Source organism: Necator americanus, chromosome V, assembly GCF_031761385.1.
Source record: "Necator americanus strain Aroian chromosome V, whole genome shotgun sequence".
NCBI classification, from domain to species: domain Eukaryota; kingdom Metazoa; phylum Nematoda; class Chromadorea; order Rhabditida; family Ancylostomatidae; genus Necator; species Necator americanus.
Genome location: NC_087375.1, coordinates 32,361,200 through 32,380,642, shown reverse-complemented (window position 1 = coordinate 32,380,642; position 19,443 = coordinate 32,361,200). Strand labels below are relative to the sequence as shown.

At 38.8% G+C, this 19,443-nt stretch overlaps 3 protein-coding genes across 4 annotated transcripts; all 3 read right to left on the bottom strand.

Moving 5' to 3' along the window:
- Positions 1–6,053: 6,053 nt before the first annotated feature.
- On the bottom strand, positions 6,054–7,533 carry RB195_015888 (uncharacterized protein; the record flags this gene model as incomplete). Its single annotated transcript, XM_064206811.1, has 2 exons — positions 6,054–6,833; positions 7,498–7,533. 2 exons carry the CDS (start codon positions 7,531–7,533, stop codon positions 6,054–6,056), a joined length of 816 nt encoding a protein of 271 aa, XP_064062692.1.
- A 4,710-nt stretch (positions 7,534–12,243) lies between these two features.
- Positions 12,244–15,787, bottom strand: RB195_015887 (uncharacterized protein; the record flags this gene model as incomplete). 2 transcript variants are annotated; one of them, XM_064206809.1, is made up of 3 exons in its annotated part: positions 12,244–14,666; positions 15,004–15,171; positions 15,736–15,787. In XM_064206809.1, 3 exons carry the CDS (start codon positions 15,785–15,787, stop codon positions 12,244–12,246), a joined length of 2,643 nt encoding a protein of 880 aa, XP_064062690.1. The 2 variants fall into 2 exon arrangements, with proteins under 2 accessions (XP_064062690.1, XP_064062691.1); XM_064206810.1 differs by lacking the exon at positions 15,736–15,787 and having other exon boundaries at positions 15,004–15,112.
- A 109-nt stretch (positions 15,788–15,896) lies between these two features.
- Positions 15,897–19,133, bottom strand: RB195_015886 (uncharacterized protein; the record flags this gene model as incomplete). Its single annotated transcript, XM_064206808.1, has 1 exon — positions 15,897–19,133. The coding sequence occupies one exon, from the start codon at positions 19,131–19,133 to the stop codon at positions 15,897–15,899; it is 3,237 nt and encodes a 1,078-aa protein (XP_064062689.1).
- Positions 19,134–19,443: the final 310 nt, after the last annotated feature.

Here is a 19,443-nt window from a genome sequence, read left to right as displayed (position 1 = left end):
GGTTTTATTGCCCTGGATCACCTCCTTGAATGGTGCACATGGTGAAATTTCTCGTAACGATCATACTCTCCTCATTACTATGTATAATTCGCTTCTATTTATGTAACCATTAAGTATTTCTGAGTTTTCCCGACGGGATCACAATCGAGATTTCACTGCCTCCATCCAAAATCTCAATATCCTGTGAATAAAGAAATGCTGGATAGCCTTATCCGCTGGCGTTACTAATGAAGCAGTTTTTCAATCGGTTCTTCCTTTAAAGTGCTCGAAATTGAATCCGCCTAAAGTTGGTTCGTGGTGAAAAGCAGTAATTCCATTCAGATTCCACGGAATCTGCAACGGTTCATTAGGCATAGGGATTGGGGATTTTTTCCCGAGAGTTCTCCTCGTTAAAGACACTGACCTTTTCTTGAGTAAACACTTACGATCTTACGACTAGAATCCTTTAAGAAAAAGAAAGATCGGAAGCTTCCGTCTATTTTTATCTATTATTATTCTATTCTATTATTTTTGCTTCTATTTCTATCAAAGTCTATTTAGGTTTCTACTTCATTTTTTAGAGAAAAAAATTGAATCCTAATTTTTGGCATTAGAAGAGAAAGTCATCTCAAGCTAAGAATCAATCTTTATTTTCAGTAAGGCTAGGAGTCAACTTTTCGCACTTTTTATCTTTTTCAAAACCCATGAAGCTAACGAAAGAAATGACTATTCCTCTAAAACTTTACTGTAGTTTATTTATTTACTTTTAAAAATTTTACAAATCTATAATTTCTACAAAAATAAATTAAAAACATTCAACTACATACAAACTTAAAGAAAGGAAGTGTAGGTTGAACTTTACTGTAGTTTATTTATTTAGTTTTAAAAATTTTATTAGTCTATAGCTTCTATAAAGCTAAATTTAAAAAAAAACATTCAATTATATCCAAACTTAAGGAAACCACGTCCTTATGTTTATGTTGTTGTTTACATTAAGAGTAGGAACCTATAACAAATCAGAATTCTTTTTACGTATAACTGTGAGCCTAAGGATTCCATGAATGACTCCATGTATCTCATAGACCTATCCCCTAGATCTAAACTCAACAAGGTCCTGAGACGCAGCCGCCTCGTTCACGGTTACAGTAATCAGAATTCGCTATTTACTATATCAGTGGAGTTCACAGACAACATTTCAACCTTTCAAATATTTTCAGATGATTGATTGCAGATTGTTTGTCTTATTGTTTGTTTTTTTTGTGAGGTATGGATTAATGTGCTGAAAAAAAAACTGTTCAGGCAGAATCTTAGGACTAACTTAGGGATTATTTTATATTATTTATTTTTATATTATTTTTTACCTTATCCTACCTGTAAAAATGCAACAAAAATTAGCTTTTTACGAAGCATGGATTATGTGCATTATTTTCAGTGCTAGAGGCAATAATTGCGCAGTTATCTAAGTTGTCTTCTAGATTTATGTACTGCTTTTCCGTCAGCTAGGAAATTATTGATCGAGATAGCTGCCGCAAAAATTATTTAGTTAATTTGATCATTATTATTATTTAAGCAATAATTAATTAGTTATTTAATTATTATATATGATCTACATTGAGAACGTCTTTTTTGTCGTTTTTGACAACGTGACGTGAATGTGACAACAAAATGTCGCCAACAAATGAAATAGAACTCAAGTGTGAAATAAAATTAAGAATAAGAATTCAAAAAAAGAATTGTAGAATTAGAATTAAATTTAAAGAAAAAATTACAACGACATCAGACTATATTCCAGCAAATCCTCCATCATCGCCGTCGCACTGAATCCAACGCTTAGGTCCCGTTATGGACAATAATTATTAATTATTCACATGTTATATGTATTAATAATTATGTGTGCTTCATATTTTAATAATTAGGTAATATGTTGCAGTTAATTACGTAGCGCATTTCCAATAGATAACTAGGAAGTAGATCATAGATCTAAAAATTTATTTAAAAAATTTCTTTGATGCGCCGGATGAGCTATAGGTATAATACATATGTATGTATCAAGGAGTAATAATGAGGTTCATAGAAAAAACCCTGAAGAACTCATTTCCATTTACCGTAAACTAGGATAAAATCCTAGGAAATTCTTCATTTCAGTTTATCTGAAAATGTATTTTAAAAATTTCTTCGATGCGCCGGATGAGTTATATGTGCACATGTATGTGTCAAAGAGTAACAATGAGGTCCATATATGAAACTTTAGTGAACTCATTTACATTTACTGTAAACTAGAATAAAATCCTACAAAGTTCTGCATTTTTATTCTTCCACCTCCTTTTAAAAGATCTCCTCTGTGAATTTTTTCCGCGAATTTTTTACAGTTTTTCTAAAAACGCTCCCGAAATCTTCCAGGAGTTGTTGAGTTAAAAGCAACGAATAACTGCAACATTCCCTGGGAAAGTCCAAGTCAAGTCGACCCAATCCCGTGCACAAATCGAAACGAACGCTTTCCACTTCACTACACTTCTTCTCGGTGGTGGCTCTACAGCGGCAATTTTGGGGCTATGCAGCCTAATTATGCTCTCCGAGAATGAACGATTCCTAACGAATGATGCTTGTCGTCGTTGTTATTAGGACCTATCCATGGTTCCGAACGTGTCGCCCCTTTCTCGCGGAATTTCCCGTTCTTGATAGAATCATGTTTTTTTTGAATGAACCTATGTTAGAATGCTGAACGTTGATTCTATTTCAACGCCTTCCACTCCTCTCCACAACAAAATCCACGTGTTGAAATTTCTTTAAAAAATCAGACTCAAAAAATAAAATGAAAGTTCAGGCGAAAGATTGTAGATAAAAATTGAATTAGAAAGAAATTAAATAAATTAAATTAAATTAAAATTGAATGAGGAAGAAATTAGTTAACTTCCAGATAATTCTATAAGGAGAAAATGTAGGTTCCGTACTATAATATATGTTACATGGTGACAGCATTGAACTAAAATAAAATAATGAAATAATATAAATATAAATAATAAAATATAATAATAATAATAATAATAATAATAATAATAATAATAATAATAATAATAATAATAATAATAATAATAATAATAATAATAATATACTGTGCTGCTCATTCATCCTCCAATTAAAAATTTGTGGAAAAAATTCCTCAGAGAAGAAATCATGACAGAAAATCCAGTTTTAAATTTTTTTTATTAAGTTAGTGACTTTGAATCCCCTATTTATACCATAATAAAAGAGATATTTACCGCTTTTTGAGTAGTCAAAGCTGCTACGATTTCAGGAAGGGAATTTCCAGATGTGAAAGCTTTCTGACATAATAACAGGGCTACGATACTTTATATCTCCCCCATTTTTCGCGATCCATTGAATATGTGCCCTTATTGTAAGGGATTCGAAATGCTTCAAGTGCTTTTCCTCTCTGACCACTATCCTCAGAATTGTTGGATGGCGGTCGTGGGGCGAAAACAATGTCATTAAGTAGCCCGTATGAATCTACTCCAATATGATTCGTTATAATCGTTATAAATAATAATCTTTTTTTTGTGAAGATTATTATTATTCATTCATTTCGAATAAATCAAGTAAATAAGGTAGTAAATAATATAAATATATATAGTAATGGTATATAGGAAAATAGTAATAAATTTTGTAACAGGTCAGTGCCACGATCTATCTTCCTATGGCTACCATTTTCTCCCTATTTTTTCTCATGTTTTCCTAAAAGTTCCTTTCTATACTCTATATTCATTCGTCAATATTTTTAATTTACAGCAACCTGTTTCCTAGGGCCAAAAAATCAATAATGATTGAAAGCTATTGACTATCCTGCTGGCTACATTGCTGAACGCAATTTTTTTATAGACAAAAAAATAAATGAATAAAAATATCAGAAAAACAGGAGAGAACATTATAAGGCCTTTGCGATATTTTCAATATTTTTAATATTTTTAAGTCTAAGTCCAACGTAAATTGGAGGAAGCCTCGGAAAATCCAAACCCTCAAGGATGACCTTCTTAGTAGTGTCGTGATAAACTCAGAGTTTCTTCGCAGACCAGAGATCTCGGAGTTGTGAAGTTGTTGGGAAATTTTTATGAGGTTCGTATAGATTTAACTAAGAAATATGGCAAAAATCCTCGGAAAATTTTTCATTGGGAAACTTAACTTGGGAACATTTTGGGGTAACTTGGGAAGCTATACTGAGATTACAGTAATTATTATGTAGTTCTATCTATATATAAGGTATTATTATACAGTATTATCTATGACACAGTAATATTCAATTTTTTTGTTTTTTGTTTCTGTCACCTTAAAGTTGATCCCGATCCCAGATTTCTCAATTAGTTCAATCGAAATCCAGCGCCGGGGTTTTCGACGATAAAACTAGATTTGCCGGCAGAACTCTCTTTGGTTGTCCTCATTCCCTCAGGGATGGATCCTAAGCAGAAGATGTCTCGACTATCATGGAATATAAACTCAGGGACATACTTATTATATAGTAGTGGCTCGTTGATAATTAGCCGATTAGTTATCAGCGCCGCCCGTTCGATTTCCTTTGAAGAGATTAACGTAATGGCCGTTTTCCTTAAGCTTATAGCGCACCTTATCAATTTCTATGGATATTTCTATGGATACATAGTACCGCTTCCCGTTCTAGCTCCACGTCTCCGTTTGATCTGCTCGTATATTCGCAGAATTTTATTGTTCTTTCCTCTTCTGAAAAAATGCCCAAAATCTTACAGAAGCGACTGTCCTTAACCTTGGTGTCATTGGTTCTCGAATCTTGTTGCTGTTGTTGTTGTTCTTCCAATGTTATATAATTTTTTCTTGCTGCGTTTACATATCTGTTTCGTTTTGTTGATCTCTTTTTTCCTGGTTTTCTCGGAATCCTTGAAAACCCTTCAAATATTTATTGCTAAAAATAAAAATTAATGGATATCTCCTATAAAATGCTACATTCTTTCTAGATAATCTTTTGAAACTGTTAATGAAAGTTTAACTCTGTTGAAAACTCTGGGAATTCAGAAAAAAAAGACAAATATTGATTGGCATATTTTTTCTGTCTTCACCAAAATCCTTCTCGCTCTACACTGTATTCACCATTTTTTTTGACTATTACAAAGTAGATTTTTAAACCAAATGGTCGATGTAAAATAGAATAAATTTATTAACTAATAATATATTTATATTTATTTTAATTCTTTAAATTAATTTAATAATTTATTTTGAATTTTATTAATGCATCCATCAACCCAATATATCATTAATCGTATCGCTAACCTAATTTTTTACACTACTCCATAAGCGTGTACTCGCCTGGCTAAAATTTCAGACTTTTTTTAGCTTCAGGTTTTTTCTTAGGTTTTTCACCGTTCTCATCGAGTGATAAGCGAAAAATTCGAAAGCCGCTACTCCGGAAGGTTTAGGTCATAGCATAGTATTAAAAATTACTGACATCCTTTGACGGTCCCAAAAAATTTCCTTTGGTCCATTTGACCTCTGAGAACAGATTGAATCTGAAACATGAGGCGAAAAATGAACTTATCTTTTCATAGCGACCTGTTCTTAGTCAGAAAAATCGTATTTTCCCCACGAAAGATTTTTTATATTCTTTGTAACGGAAATATGGCAGTTATGATTTTTCAGGGACTCCTACCCTAAAAGCCAATTTTATTTATTTCTGTAGTCATTGTTACTTACCATTTCTATATAATTGCTACTAATCATCTTTACTTTTTATGATTACCGCATAAGTTATTGGAAAAGAATAAAAGATAAAGTGTCTAGCGGCAATCAATCCACTTGGGACCCTCGCCAACGCCTTCACTTCAATTCAGTGTCGTTTGAGGTTTACTAGCCTCTACAATGACCCTACGGAAGACTAGCCGATGTGTCAAGTCAGTGTTTTTATCCTCACAGACGAGCCTGGTGCTAGTTTTTCGATGCCGGCTGGGTGAAAAGCTTGGTGGGCTTCGAGGCTGTTTCGAACCATTGACCGATCGCGCAGTTCCAGTTGCATCGGAATGTCCTACCGACTACTCTACATCCCCTCCGTATTCTATTTATAATAATAATAATAATAATAATAATAATAATAATAATAATAATAATAATAATAATAATAATAATAATAATAATAATAATAATAATAATAATAATAATAATAATAATAATAATAATAATAATAATAATAATAATAATAATAATAATAATAATAATAATAATAATAATAATAATAATAATAATAATAATAATAATAATAATAATAATAATAATAATAATAATAATAATAATAATAATAATAATAATAATAATAATAATAATAATAATAATAATAATAATAATAATAATAATAATAATAATAATAATAATAATAATAATAATAATAATAATAATAATAATAATAATAATAATAATAATAATAATAATAATAATAATAATAATAATAATAATAATAATAATAATAATAATAATAATAATAATAATAATAATAATAATAATAATAATAATAATAATAATAATAATAATAATAATAATAATAATAATAATAATAATAATAATAATAATAATAATAATAATAATAATAATAATAATAATAATAATAATAATAGTAATAATAATAATAATAATAATAATAATAATAATAATAATAATAATAATAATAATAATAATAATAATAATAATAATAATAGTAATAGTAATAATAATAATAATAATAATAATAATAATAATAATAATAATAATAATAATAATAATAATAGTAATAATAATAATAATAATAATAATAATAATAATAATAATAATAATAATAATAATAATAATAACCCCTCTAAAATCACCGTCTAAAGCAATGATAATATTAATTGTTAATTAATTATTATAATAATACATTTATTACCGTATTTATTCGTATTATTGTGATTTAACAACTAATTATTATCATTTAATTAACCAATTATTACTATTATTGATTATTTTTTTATCCTTAGCCTGAACTTTGTAGAGCAAAGATGGTTTTTCCTGCGAATCTGTGTGTGGGACCATTCTGCTCCTACAAGAAGTGAAAATTCCCCCTCCCTCCAGAGATCCTTTCCTTAAGTCCAGAACCTTAAGGCAAAACAATGGTTCGACTAGGATTCGAGCGAACAACTTAAATTAATCATTCCCCTAATGATATATTCATGTGGATGACACCTGCCTGAACTCCTCATTCACCTCCGCCATCAACTCGAGTACAAACCCTCATTGACGTACTCTGCTATTTTCAAATTTCGCGCACTACTGAACGTATAAATAGTAGTGTATAGATGTTTTGATGATGGTTTCGCGCCACGTATTCACCTATTCGACCGGGCGGAAAAAAAAGCGGAGAAACGAGATCAACCCACGTTCGCTCGGAAATCATAGGTTTTCGCACCTGTTCCGCAGCACATCATTAACGATGGCACTTAACCTTGAGGAGTTCGACGAGGGAGAGGAGGGGAAAAAGTGGATGACCCCCGGTACCAGAGAGTTAGTGACGCGATTGCCGCGACCTTCCATCTCGTTGATTTAGACTGTCAGCGGAGTTGATCTCTGTTTGTATGATGACATTCGGTCGTACAAACGAATACCGCTCCGCCAATCCGCTTAACAATCCCCGGGATTAAAAGGTTTTATCCGAAGAAAGAATAACATTGGAGACAAGACTAATCGACGTCGTCATCGCAAATCGCCGGCAAACATGAGAACATGTTGCGGTTTCAGCTTTCTGCAAGAAACTCTCTGGAAAAAAAAAAACCACCACATTCAAATATGCTGCGAAAAATTGCCGGAAATCCGTGAAATTGAGCCTGACACACACGCGCGGGCGGACCCGCCATAGCCATTTACCACCTACGTAGTGGAATTCCATCCACCCTCTTCATATAGAATTACCTTTATGGCTGAGATTTTTTGCAACGGACACGGTAATCCAGGATTTAGATTGAGGTTAGCGAATGGTTCCCTTTTGGAGGAACCGTTGTGACAAGTGCAGTTTCAAATATAAATGACTTTGAAACTACACTGAAATCCTTTGTTTATTCCAAAATCCTACGCTAAAGTTTTTTTTCTTTTTTGTTCCCGATCCTAGCACGCGAATTCTCACCTTCCCCTATTTTTTTAAAACTTATTTTTGGATTTTTTTTTTGTTTTTACATAGTAAAATTGCTTTCTTCCTAAATGCTCTCCAAAAATTCAGCATTTAATCTTTCACTTTCTAAAAAAAGAAGTTTTTCTCTTATAGAAATTGTAATTTTTAAATTCTTTTTAATTTGAGTGCATTGTCGGAAAATGTAAACTATTATATGTGCACAATGTCACGTACACATGTACTACATATAAAAAAGAGTGAAATTTTTTTAAAAAAATTACAAAAAGTTTAGTACAGCTGGAAAAAATTACTGGTTAATTCCGTTGATATCATTTATAACGTATGTACAAGCTCTCATAAAATTCTTAAAAGATTAAATAGAAGTTTTTTTTTAAAGAGAAATAGAGATTTGCAACATGACCATCAATTCTTAGAAATTTTTGTTAGAGTTTTATTGGCTTATTTTCTATCTTCGGCCATTAGGCGTGCTTAAAATACTGTTTATAAATTTATAATATTGTTTTTAAAAATAATTACCCTAAAAAGTCGCAAAATAAGTATCGCTTAAATTTGTAAACTCCCCCTATTATATTATTCTACCAAAGACTGTTTAACATAAAATAATTATATTTTTAAAGCACAGAAAGTTTTCTTCTTTTTTGTTGTTTTTTCCTACAAATTCAAAATAAAGAACGAAAAAAAAGAAGAAAAGAAGAGGGGATTTTGAGAATTTTTCAAATTTATTCAAAGGAATTGAGGCCTACATTGTAGGCGATTTTGAACTTCTATTCATTTTAATCACCGGATCAAGGATTATGAAGGTGTTCAGCTAAAACATCGCTAACTACATGAACAAAGTAATCGATTTCTCTTCTTTGAATTTTTCAAGTTAAGAAGAGAGAAAACCAAGAATTTATTCGTTTTCGTTTCTTTTAGATATTTACGTACGCAATTAAAGCACTGTAACCGCGGTTACTTCTCTTGTTTTTCTAATTTTGGACGATTTTTCGCAGCATATTCTATTGCTTTACGGAAATTTTTTATCCATAAACATGGAAGACGTCCCTAAGGTTAGATTGGTCGCAGGAAAGTAAAAAAAAACGAGATAGGAATGTGAAGTTCTACACAAAATGTAAGTAAAACTCTTTACGTTTCTCACCTATTCAGTGAAGTTCGATATGGCCTCCATTTTTTTTTACCTACACACATCTAAACGATACTCAAGTTTTCCCATATGCGGTTATGGAGCTCTGGTGTAACGAATGAATGACTTCTGTGACTTAAATTGAATTTTTCTAAGACTTTTTTAGAAATTTTTTCAAAATGATTAATGGTCGCTGATACGTTCACTGTACAGATGTTGTTTCACATAACCCTACAAGTACCCAAAAGTCCAAGGGGAGTCAGATCCAGGGATCGCGGTAACCATGGCTTTACAGAAACGCTGCCTACCCACCGTTGGAGGGAATGTTGTATCCAGAAACTTCACGAATAAAATCAGCGCGTTCGCATCATACTAAGAAAACTTGTAGGGTTTTCCTTTTATTTGGTGATGACCTTTTGTTTCCGCTTTGTTCTGTTGCTTTCCTGTGACCAGCCAAAAGTGCACCGTAAGTTTGCGGATATTTGCTTTTTTTTAATTGACCCGGACACGAAGTTGTTATAATCCTTTATTCGCAACCAACGTTTGGACAATATTGCCTTCTTCAGACCCTAAAAAGGTGAAATAGAACGTGAATTATCCGATCAACCCCCTATCCGCCGAACAACGAAAGCCCTAAATTTATTGTTGGGCCTCATAGCTACCAGTAGAAGAGAACATCGTACTTTTAGTGATCAGCTGACTATTCTGCTACAGCCAGTTACCTGTGCTGAGGTGATTAGCGCAATCAAATATATACCTTAAATAGGACGCAGGTTCCCGCGTAATGCAGAGGCATTCCGCTTTCCAATTCATATTTGGGCCTTTGGAGTGTATCCAAAACGCTTCCAGAGCCTTGTGCGCCGCAATACTAGGTTCGCGCGCCAAAATCATGATCTTAACTTTAAAATCTTCTCCGTTATGACGCCATACGCACCCCAACGACAACCTAATGCAGTGGAGTCACATGATTTCCTTTTGCCATCCAGGTGTTCGTGGACTCGAATACATAGTATGTCTAGCTGTTTCTCCTATGTATTCGTCACCACACTGCACACAGGAAATCATATAAACAACACATGAACTCATGCAATCACCCTCTGGGTGGTTATTCGGACATATTTTGCACTCCGGTGAGTGAAAAATGAGATAAGCGATTGTGTATGAACCTTTGCTTAGGATTGTTAAAGCCATCACCTCACGAATCTGAGGTGGTACGGATTTCAGGTGGAGTATTCGTATACGGAATAGTGAAGAGCGGGGCGACTCCGTCCATTTCTTCCTAATTGCCGTAAAAAACGACCCGGAAGATGCGGCGCGTGCACAAGGCTGGCGCGCTCCAGTAGAACTCGTTGTAGAAAATAGCGCACCGGAGCGCTCAAAGCCGTGTCTTCCGGGCCGTTTTTTATGGCAGTTAGGAAGAAATGGACGGAATCACCCTTCCCTCCATAATCTACGATCCCGTATAAGAATACTCCACCTGACCACCCTATTACCTCAGATTCGTGGGGTGATGCCTTTAAGGGGACGCTCCACGATAACGAATGTTTACGGCGACCTTGTACCGATGTACATACATTGTTGCGACTCGGGGTTCGGTCTCGGCTAGAGAGGCTCTCTCCGATGGTCAGCGAACCTGCCCCTGCTTTCCCTCTATGTTCCTAGACGTTTCCCGCCTTTGGCCTAGGGCCGCCTGTCTTTCAGTAGCCATCTCATGCTCCAGCACGGCTACATTGCATGTTTATTAACTTCTCTATTATGACATTCTACGTTATCTTGAAAGGAGGGGAAACCATATGGATACTACTAAGTTGGGGGAAAAGATATTCATGGACCATGCCGACTAGCGCCGGCCGCGTGCCACCAAGGCGTTACGCGACGGCGTGGCACTCCCTGCCTTGTTGTGATCCTTCTTTACTTTCCTTTTCCAAGATGTTACATCCCTTTCCCGTCACGTGCCTTGCACGTGCGTATTACTTCTTCATCATGATGCACAACAAAGCACCACTTCACAAACGCGAGGCGAATACAACGGAGCAATGCGTTAGCGTATACCGAGCCTACTGCGAAATCAATTCAAACCGAAACAGAAAAAGAAAGAGAACAGAAGGCTGGCAAACCGGCTCCCTTATATAGCCTGGGCTCGAGTGGGCGGAGCTCCGCGGGAGACGGCAACCAATGGCAAAGTACGCTGGTGAGAGCGCGCGCCTTTGGCTACCGAGCGCGGTTAGCAATGCTCCCGGCCAGGCTTTGATCGTGAGGAGCGATGCGAGTCGCGACACTCCCCACGAGCGCAAAGAATGGCATGGGCAACACCGATGGTAACGGCGTAGCATTGAGGAGCTAGGACATGGATCCTTTTAGCCTACGTTTATAATGTTCCATATGCTTTCCCACTACAGGCGGTACATCTACTAATCAAATGCTATCACTACTACCAAGTAAATAAGTGAGCAAAGTATAAACATAATAAGGCAATAAAGCTAAAGATTAAATACAAAAGGTTAAATACAAGGGTTAAATATGTGCGTAATAAAATAAATACAAAGAGTGAATAAAACGTAAAAGACATGCAAAGCTTCAAAGGTTACCAAGTGGTTAAATGCACACTAAAAGAGTAACTAACTATATACAATATGTACAAGGTGCAAGAAAGACAAGAGGACTTCGCCTCATTCCAGCAGGGATGAACAAGTCATCCTGCACATACACATGGGGATTCCATTCCCTCATATAACTCGTTCAGACGGCTAACTGCTGTTTTACCATACTCACGCCAATCTTTTAATCTCCAGAGCTATAACACAAAGATAAGCGAAGTATAGCGTTAGGCGATAATCAGAACAAAGTTACTGAGGTAACACTTTCGACAATCAATGCGAATCCTGATCGTAATGCTCGTCAATCTTGCTAAACGTCCAAATCGGGTATTCGTCTAAGTCGGGTATTTATCTAAATCAGGTATTAGTCTACGTTTAAGTCTTAGTCAGCCTTCGATTTAATAGCGATATCCTCCCCTCGAAGGGGATGATGATGGCGAACGAGAAGGTTGTCTAAAACTTCGACGTCGCGGGTAATCATGCGGTCTTCTGCAAATCCGACCTGGAGGTGGACGTTGGTAAGTCCGTCTGGCGATTTCTTGGTAGAACTGCCTTGCGGGCATGCCGACATCCGACTCAACATACGGATTATCAACACAGAAAGCCGGATGATGGCCAGGCATACGGCAGTAAGCGCAATTGTCGACACGAATGCAATCACCGAAGTGATCGCGAAGGCAATTAGAACAAATGCGATAATCTTCTGCCATATACACTCGCTCCGACAAAATCCTATAATTTGGGCATTCCGCACTCCAATGCGTATTACCAAGACAAAATGCACAAGGTGGTCTGTGCCATGGTTCTCGGCGTGATGGACTTTGGCGTTCGGAATGCACACTACATGATCTGACTGAGGGCGGATCTCGTGAACGTGCCCTAGCACGGTCCAGAGATTCCCTCGCTCTAAACTGCGGTTCATCTTGACTAGTGCCTTCGCCGAAATGCGAACGATTGGACGGTAGTCCAGCCTCCCCCCGGAACGAGGATGGGGATGGGGACCTAGGTTTTGCGCGTAAGGAACTAGGTATGGATGAACTTTGTTTAGATAAAGCTGATTCTTTTGAGGGCTCCGTGGACTTAGCCGATGGTGAATTTGGCTGCTGTTCTTTCTTACCTGCTTCCGTCGCTACTCTGATGTCTTGATGAGGCTTCTGAGAAGAAATAGAACGGCGAAAGTCTGCTAACGTAGGATCCGAAGTTCTCGCGAGCTTAGTCACTACACTAGGCGCTCTAGAGGCGGTAGGCGCTACGGTCGCATTACTGTCCCCAGAGGATTCGGAAGTACTTTCCTTACCCAATGAGGGATCTACAGATGACGCGGCTGTTAACCTACGCGGTGACACGTCTTCTGTGGGCGTCCATAACGCTGCGTTCTTACTTGCCTTAGGTTGTTCTTGCGCGGCTGCGGGCTTCTTCGTCACGCCTTGAGTCACACTGGGCTCAGTTGGCGTTAAAGCCTGCGGGGCAGCAGTGACTGCTACGGACGGTTTCGCTACCGATTCGGATCTCGCGGGTGGTGGTGGTGAAGCAGAACTTGTTGCTGATCTACCATGTTCCCTAACTGCCTCCGGAAGAAGCGGTCCTTCGCGTTCTACAACTTGCAGGTATTCTGAAGTCACAGTTGTGTGCAAGGCCTTTTCGTAATTGGATTGCCACCAACGCAGTGATTGCGTATACGTTTCTGGTGTTGTGGGTAGGTTACCTGTTTGAGGTGGAACAAGCAAACGTTGATAGTCTTCGTCCAGCGGAGTAGTATAACGATGCTGATGATACAGCACGTGCATCAACTGGAACGCTTCCAGAGTGCGTATTAATCGAGTAGCATGTGCCGAAATGGCTGCTGAACTCATCAGCGCTTCTCGAAGTACGTCCTCTGTAACGTGGAAGACTTCTAACGTGGCGCGCATATAGTCTTGATCGCCTGCAGGACTTAAAAAACGAGGCAGCATTAGTTCTTGAAGCAAATCGCGCTGAACTGTGATTGCAGTGATGAAGTGCTGCAACTCATGGATCCAAGCCATGAGAACAGTATAGCGGATTTGATGCGCGGGCTTGCAAACGATTAAGGTACCTACATTCTGAAACGCTAAAATGGCGGAATCACAAATGGTCTTCAGCTGTCGCACATAGTGGACTATTCGTCCAACCTGCTCTCGTTCCACTTCCGGAGTCATTTCTACCTCCGGAGGGTTTTCTACCAAGGATGGAATCTGCGACCTGATGGAGTTGGTTCGCGCTATATACTCATACACTACGCGTAATTGATGCGCAGTTAATTCCTCTACAGTATGCGGTATGATGTAAGAAGCAGCATGTTCAGTAACCGTTAATGTTGGAAAAAAGTAATGCGCATAAGGATTCGCCTTGAGGGGTACGTCTTTCCCTGCGGCGTTTGACCTTTCGTGGGCTTCTCTCCGCTGTCGCTCTATTGTCGCGATGATCTCTCTCAATTCCAGTTCGTTAGAAGCTGAAATGAGGTTGCGACGCGCTTCTTCTTGCGCGAGCGACATTATCCTCCGTTTGACGTCTGGCGTCATAGATGTTAACACGGTGGACTTTACGCCTGATGGAGGGCTCGCCGGTGTTTGAGTGGTCGCTTGCTTATGCGTAAACTTTACGGGTGACTTAGATGCTGCTTGCGCTGCGCACTGCGCGCTGTCTAACGCGATAGAGGTGGTAAATTGCGCTAAAGACGATGATGGAATATTAGGCGCGTGCGAAAGAGGAGAATGAGTATAGGTAGAAGAGACAAGAACAGATGGAACAGATTGCGGTGTGACGACGGCGATAGGCTCTTCATGGCTTTCACAACTCGACGCTGAAAGAACATGGGGATCATTCACTTGATCATTCTTTTCTACAGTCTTCAAATCTCTTTAGTCTTAGGCGATGAGCGACTTTACTAGCAAACAAGATAGCGTTGTCGCGCAATAAGATGTTGTGATAAAGACTAAGATTTGTAGGCGGTAGAAACGAATAAGAAGTTATGGATGAAGCTCAACTTTACGTTTTAGACTGCGATTCGCAGAATATACAAAAGAGCCAAAAAGGGGTAAACTATAGCTTCATGCATAGCTTCCTAGCAAGAATGGACAACAAAGTAGTCGAACGGTAAGACATAATACGGCCAAAGAAGAATATATTATCCTTCGTACCTGTTGTTGACGATTGCGCGTATACATCCTGCTGTCGGCGACTCAGTTGGCCTTTCTTCTGCTTGCCCTCAGATTGGGCATACGGCGGAATATCTTCGCGATCAGTCATAGTAATATAGCTCAGCGGGTTATCGCCAAATACGAATGGGTATTCAATAGCTAATGTCACTGTAAGTGTATGGTTAACTACTACTACGGTTATAAACTACGATTAACTACGATAGACTACAATAGAATAATATAACTAAGCGATAAAGAGGCTAGACAGTAAGCAGTAAGCAAAGCAAAACAAGAGAGAAAAAGAAAGCAAGAAAGCAAAGCAAAAAGAGAAGGAAAAGCGAGAAAGAAAAATAAAGGAAAACAAAGTAAGAAGACGTGATAGAACTTAAAGGCAAAATAGAAACTTACAAATAAGCGAAATACAAAATGAAAATTTACATATTGTTTTATCACGCCTTATAAAAACTATGAGAAACAAGAAGGATATGCGCTATTGCGCATTAAGAAAGAGAGTGAAAAAGAAAAATATAAGATATAGCGATAGAAAGCAAGAAAGAGAGAGAGAGAGTGAGAAAAAGAGGGAATGCGTGTGTTACCACGCATAATAAAGAGAGAAAAGGTGTTACGAGATGTTCACTGACGCCGTAGAGATCTTAGACGCTGACTATTAACGACGCCTCTGGTTACAAATTGTACTACGGTATCTCGCGATAGGATCCACAAGGATGCTACCTTTAAGGTTCAACCGTAGAGCACAAAATCGCGAACATGACGCAACAACCATAGAGAGAGATAAGAAAAAGAATGAAAGAGATAAATGAGAAAGAAGGAAATGCTTACTTTTACTGCTAGAGGTAGATAATTACGCTAATAAAGCACTTACAATGCGATAGCTAGGGTGACGATGACCTTTTAACTACCTTTGACGGCTGAACGAAATTAGGTGTCAATGACTGTATGGTGTAATTGATCGAATTGACATCCTCTATCGTGACCCCCAAAGGGTTAGGATATTCAATTGAGCCATATACTACTACTACTTCAGATGTTCCTGCTTGCTCTGATCCGGATATTCCGTCTTTCATGGCTTGTATTAAAAGATAGGGCCAATCCTTTGAAATATCCGTAACGTCCTCAATTATATTAGATGTTGACTGCTGTTCGTAGGTCTGGCAATAATCTCTCCGTGCTGATGACGCTGCACGGTATCTGTCACGCTGATCTTCTAAGTGACGATCTGCCGAAACCCTACTAGCGCGTAACTGAGGATGATAGGACTTCTGAGGAAATTGAGCGTAGGTGGAATCGCTCATGACCCTAACTTTTTCGTCTTTTCGCCTGATGGTGTCGGCGCCTACTATAATGGGATTATCCCATACCGCTGTATCGTAACCTGACAAGTCTCGAACAGATCTTTCTGTACCGTTGCGTTGTCTGCCCACACTGACGTCCCGAGTGGGCTCAACTGCAGATGTTAATAGTTCCTTCGTGCGGTCACGAGATCCTGACATAATAGGACCGAATCTCGTATTAGATAGTATAAGACCCGAACGAAGGCGGTAACTTTTTTGAGGATCGATAACCTGCCAATAGTAATCAATTCCGATTAGAACATCAATCTGCACGTGACCTTTTCCAGGAGCGTATTCATAACTGAAGTCTCCTTCGAACGGAACAGTAGTGATGTTATCGATAGTCCAAGGTTGAATTAGGACTGATTCGTCGTACTGATCCTTAAGTATAAGGTCAACTTGTACAGCATCTTCTAAAGACCGATGTCCTCCGAAAGTGATCGTGGTGACGTTCTTACAGCAGCGAAAGGGTAAACCCAATTCCAAAGCCAAGGTTTCACGTATGAAACTGGACTGAGAACCGCTATCCAAAAGGACTGTAAGGAATTGTTCAGTACCAGTCATACGGCTCACAGTAGGGATAGAGATTACCATCAAACGAGGAATATGTTGAGGTGGTGATTGTTGATGCATTGATGAGTATGACGGCAATGGGCCCTTTACCGAACTTGAGGTGGAATAACGAGGCTCATCTCTGCATCGAGCAATATTCCTGCCTGATGCGGTAGTCTCATGATGTTTAAACGAAAGGACAGAATTCTGAGTGGTAGGAGAGGAATTCCGATGATGTTCTGCGAATTCCACGCGTCTCGGATATGGTGATCCTTTCCTTCGCCTATATGGTGACGCTGGCGATTCACTCCGATTTCTGTCTGACCGGTATGAAGGACGAGATTCTCGTGACGACTCTCGAGATGGATATTCATAAGTACGTCTTGGCGAATACTCGTTCCTACGAGGACTGCGACTATGGTAGAAATGTCTACGCGAACTACGACGACGTAACGAAATCCTTCCTTGCACGCAAAGAGAAGGATGATGTTCTTGCGAGCAACTAGGACATCGAGGAGCCGAACACTCTGCGCTCCAATGACCCGGTCGCAAACATTTCCAACAAAGTCGTAAACCTCTGACGACATCTCGGCGTTCCTGCGGAGTTTGTACCTCTGTACAGTATTCAGGTGCGTGCCCCCGTCTACGACAAAAGGGACAAAGAGGCTCTACAGGAGACTGATAACGTTGCCTCACAGATGGACGTGAGGATCGGGTAAAGCTGGGACTTAATGAGCGCGGACTTCGCTGCTCAGGTGAAGAACAAGGGCTAACACGGCTTCTGCCAGATGGTGTTCTATACGATGGCTGATAATCCGTGTAGCGAGATGGAGATCTTGGTCTACCTGAGCGTCTGATTGGAGAATGTGAACTTGGATGGTTCGAAGAAGCGATGGAACAAGGAGGATCTTTTATTGGATCAGTATCTTCTATCATTTCGAGCTGTTGCACGACTGTGTCGAGGGCCTCCAACAATTCTTCCACTGTCCAAATAGGATCTCCCTTTTTCTTCAGTTCACCAACTTTCTCCCGTGTGCGCTTAGGGAACTTAGAGAGGATGATTTTAGTAGTTCCCGTCGATCCTGAGTCTTCATTCAGATTCTTCATCTGCAACCAAGTAGCTTTGATGGAACACAGCTTTGATCTTTGGGCGATTACTGAATCTGAAGAACTACTCATCTCGACTAAACTGTCCCAGAGTCTGCTTCGTAGGATTTCTGGTCGATTGTAGGTGTTCAGGATGATGCGAACTGCGTCTTCGTAATTTTCCGCGGTGGGTTTGAAGCTAGCGATGAGATTGGCTGCATTGCCTTTCAAATGTGTTTTTAGATATAAAAACTTAACGGCTGGCGGAACACTGGTGTTGTTGTGAACCGTAACCGAAAAGAGTTCCCAAAATGCAGGAAATGCGTCAAGCTCACCGCTAAAGTCCGGAAGTTCGAATGCCGGAAGCTTCAGATGTTGTCCGGTGTTGGATAGGGTATATTGATTTGGATTCCCAGTTAAAAGGTTGTTTCCCGGGGCCGATTGTTGTTGAGATTGAGCTAAAGGAAGGATACTAAGAGCGTGGGGATTGGTTGAAGGGGTATTGTTCCCAGGCTGCAGTTGCTGCGGAACTCCAGCAGTACTTGCAGAGGTTGGGGGATCGAGCGAAGTAGGTGTATTGGGACCTGGTGGACTATCCTCAATACCTTCCGAGTGAGTGTGTCCACTCACCGGAGCGTCTACTATCGAACGATGGGGTGAATTAGAATATTGTTGTGAGGAAACTAACTGTTGTACTAAAGAAGGATGAGAAGAGGAACCAACAACGGAAAAAGCATCATAAACACAAGGAGTAAAACGCGAAATAACTTCAGATGGCGGTAGAAGCTTGAGAGCGACTTCCAAACGATCATGAAGAGCGCTCGCTTCCTCTATTGCCTGATCCATCTCATTGGTTTCCCAGTGAGACTGGAAGGACTCGAGGAGCGGTAGTTCTCCCTGCTCGTCAGGATGCTCCTTCGCAAACTCCTGTGCCAAAACCCAACGATTCTTCAATAAAGAAACAGAACGATCAATCGACATCGACACAATCAGTAGGCGTTGTTTACGCTCGGCAATCGCCCGAACATCCGTACCTGGATCTAACTGGTCCGTGATGCTCATATCCGTATCCGCGATCTTCTTGCGTAACTCGTTCACTGCCTTCGTCAGCTGCGCTTTGTGGTATCCAGCTTGCGACATACCTAAATGAAACGAGTTGTGGGTTCGGGATCCCTAATGGAATCCTTCCCCCTAAACGCAATAACGACGTGTAGTGGTAAAAGAGAGAGCAACGCTGCGCAGATGGTAAAGTGGGCATGATCCAACTACTAATAATCTACAGAAGAAGAAAGAGAAAGAAAAGAAGAAATTATCAAGAGAAGAGAATAAACACGCCCCCCCGGCACATACTACAACACTTGAAGACCCCAAGCCACAGGCGGTTATCCTCGGTCAAAAGGCGTTCCACAATCTAGGCGCAATAGATTTCCAGAAGGTTAGGGCAAGATGT